The sequence below is a fragment of the Salvia splendens genome, chromosome 8 (assembly GCF_004379255.2).
Source record: "Salvia splendens isolate huo1 chromosome 8, SspV2, whole genome shotgun sequence".
NCBI classification, from domain to species: Eukaryota; Viridiplantae; Streptophyta; class Magnoliopsida; order Lamiales; family Lamiaceae; genus Salvia; species Salvia splendens.
Genome location: NC_056039.1, coordinates 20353854 through 20356574, shown reverse-complemented (window position 1 = coordinate 20356574; position 2721 = coordinate 20353854). Strand labels below are relative to the sequence as shown.

Here is a 2721-nt window from a genome sequence, read left to right as displayed (position 1 = left end):
TTTTGTTGTATCACGGCTAAAATAATTTCTCTTCTTCCGTGGCTTAGAGAAATTAAATTCCAAATTTATTTAGGGCGGTGGCCCAAATTCTGTTTTAAAAGAAAGGAGAGGGCCCAATCATTTATAATTTTCATACATCAGCCCAACTTCCATGTACTTAAATATCAACCCACTCTCTCTCCCTTTTTTCTATTATTGCTTTGGCCCAACACGTAATGGCCCAAAAGAAAAACAACAAGTCCAAAGGACTACTCCACTTCCCCTCTCGGTTGACACCCCCTCTCTCTCTTCCTCTTTCTCTCTCTCATTTTTCCTTCACAAGATCGAAATGGGGAGTGAACCCTAGGTCGGGAGTCCCCAATCGGATTCCGTCGCCCATTCTTCTCCCCGCATCGGCGCATCACCATGGTCAACGCCCAAACGCCGGCGGAGTTTTACCTCTTTGAGCTCTCTCCCTCTCTGGCTCGCTACAACGGCGCTGAGCTATGTCACCGTCGCTGTTGGCCCTCCGTCTCCAGCCAATCGACGGGCTGCCGCCGTCGAAGTCCCGTGGAGAGCCATCCCAGCTTCGCGAGGCTTCCGCCGTCGCTGTCGCTCGCCGAGCTCACGCCGCCGTCGCTGTTGCTTTTGGCTACCTCCGCGGTCTCGCGGGTCTTCCCCTAGTGACGAGCCGCCCCCGATTCCGGCTATCCGTGGTACGCAACGGCCTAAAGCTAAGTCCTTCTATCTAGTTACTACTTAAACCATTTGTGTTGAACGTGGGCAGTAGCTAAATTGATCCTCCAAGTTAGAAGTCTCGTATGTTAGCTTGTTGGAGTAAATTCTTGATCAACTTAGGCTCTTACTGTTTTTGCTCATGAGGCTACTTAGCTTTTCCCGTTGTGACCATAGCCCTCTATGTGTAGATTTCTCGGGTTCTAAACGAGGAGGTTTTAAGCCTGTTACCGTTGTAGGTGAGGGGTTGTCCATCTTCTTCTAAAGTAAAAGGGAAGACTTATGCAAATTTATGATTTACGTTTCTATTTTTATAAATTTCTACATGATGTTGTGGTACATGCTTGAGTGTGAGGTAGGAAAGAAAGGAAAAAGAAGAAAGGGGTTACCTTCTTCCACTGCCCTTGATCTCCGCTCTTAGCCTCGGTCTCCCTCACACTCTAACTCACTGATTTGCTGACTGGAATTGTTGTGTGGAAGAGAATGAAATCGAGGCATGGGACATTTATAGAAGGGCTGTAACTGAAAGCTGCAAGAGTTTGTTTTAGTTGCAGCTAAAGAGAGTGCAGGGGAAAAGGGTTTTTGTCTCGACTGAGTATTGGCTGTTCTCCTGCCCCTTTTTTCAGGACTAGTACTTGTGAAATAATTGCAAATTTCTGATTCTGTTATGCTACTTACTGCAGTAGCCTTACTTGCTCAGTCCCTTGCAGCCTTTAATTTGGTTTTGGTGTACATTGCAGGTGCACCAGGTTGCAGAGGTTGTTGGCTATGATCAGCCGGTTGTTGCAGCCGGGAGACTGCTTTATTGGGCTCGTGGCAGCCTTTGCTCAGGCTGGGGTGTGCAGAGTACAGCTGCCGCGGCTGCCCCATTTTGGTAAGTCATTCCTACTTCTTTTGAAAAGCTTTGCTGCCTCTTTCTCTACTTAAGAAAACATGTAGTCTCTGGTTTTGTTTGCTAGTTTCTCCCACTTCAATTGTTTTAACTACTTTGGTTCTACATTGTAGGCTTTGGAGAGAATTATCCACTATGCGGGCTCGTAGTTCTCGGCCCAATGGTGTGTATCTGGCAGAGACAAGGAGGCTGATTTCCCCCCAGTCTGTTATCTCATCGGTTCGGCCCCGCGGGCCGTCGGAACACTGGGCCGACGTCTAGGCTAAGGGGGAGGCCCAATTGCTAACTTTCTTTCTTCAACATGTAATAGCTAGTTGATGTGTATTTTTTTTTTGCTCAAGAATATAAACGAATGCTCTTTCATTCTCGTTCTTTAAATTCTAGTCTCTATTTCATAAATTCTGAGAAATTAGACCTCGGCTGTTACACCGAATCATTCCACAATGTTTCTCTAAGGTCCACCAATCGTACCCAAAGCGGAATGTTGATGTCCGGTCTCTGTTAGGGTTGAAGTCTGAAGACATGGGCTCAAAGATTAGTGGGATTCCGAAGATGGCATGGGGGCCTTTTTGTCTTGTGAGTTCCATCTCTTCTTCGTTTGCAAACTGGAACACCATCCAACCTCGCCTATGGAACGACACTCTAGCCTTGTGCGGCCAACGTTGCATCAGATCATAAACATCCTGCTTCTGCTTCCTAGGGAATCTTCCTGCAAAAATGCCAAGGATGCAAACTCCCCAACTCTTGTGGACGGAAACATGGTCGGATTTATCAAGTTCAAGGATGGCGGTGCTTGGGTTGAGCGATGGTATGTGTTTAAGGGTGAGGTCCCTTCAGAAAACTCTAGAGCTCCCTCAAAGCATTTTGATCTTCTCATCCAAGTGGAGCCGTGGTCTTGTTGTGAGGTTGGTGGCTGTATTGGGTCAGCCATGGGAGTGTCTGGTATCACCTCGCGTTCGTCTTCGCTAAGGTCACTTAGCTCCCCTTCATTTCTATTGTTGCTCGTGAATCCAGACATATGAGCTTGTACTTTCTTCAAGGCTGCCTCATCCTTAGCTTGCTTCTTGCTTTTCTTGCCCATTGCCCGTGTCCATGTGCCTTCATCAGTATGGTTG

The 2721-nt window shown here is 47.2% G+C and overlaps 1 protein-coding gene across 3 annotated transcripts; it reads left to right on the top strand.

Annotated features, from left to right (window-relative positions):
• Positions 1 to 254: 254 nt before the first annotated feature.
• LOC121745139 lies at positions 255 to 2005 on the top strand. 3 transcript variants are annotated; one of them, XR_006038777.1, is made up of 3 exons: positions 255 to 953; positions 1455 to 1588; positions 1720 to 2005. XR_006038777.1 is itself a non-coding variant. In XM_042138931.1 (3 exons), exons 1-3 carry the CDS (start codon positions 486 to 488, stop codon positions 1865 to 1867), a joined length of 492 nt encoding a protein of 163 aa, XP_041994865.1. In that variant the 5' UTR covers positions 256 to 485; the 3' UTR covers positions 1868 to 2005. The 3 variants fall into 3 exon arrangements, 1 of the variants encoding a protein (XP_041994865.1); XR_006038776.1 differs by having other exon boundaries at positions 256 to 695; positions 906 to 1588; XM_042138931.1 differs by having other exon boundaries at positions 256 to 695.
• The last annotated feature ends 716 nt before the right edge of the window (positions 2006 to 2721 follow it).

Bases quoted from the DNA above. Each gene is read 5' to 3' on its own strand.
- LOC121745139 (XM_042138931.1), top strand. From the start codon at position 486: ATGTCACCGTCGCTGTTGGCCCTCCGTCTCCAGCCAATCGACGGGCTG. The intron at 696-1,454 runs GTACGCAACGGC...TGTACATTGCAG, and splicing joins CCCGATTCCGGCTATCCGTG to GTGCACCAGGTTGCAGAGGT. The intron at 1,589-1,719 runs GTAAGTCATTCC...TCTACATTGTAG, and splicing joins GCCGCGGCTGCCCCATTTTG to GCTTTGGAGAGAATTATCCA.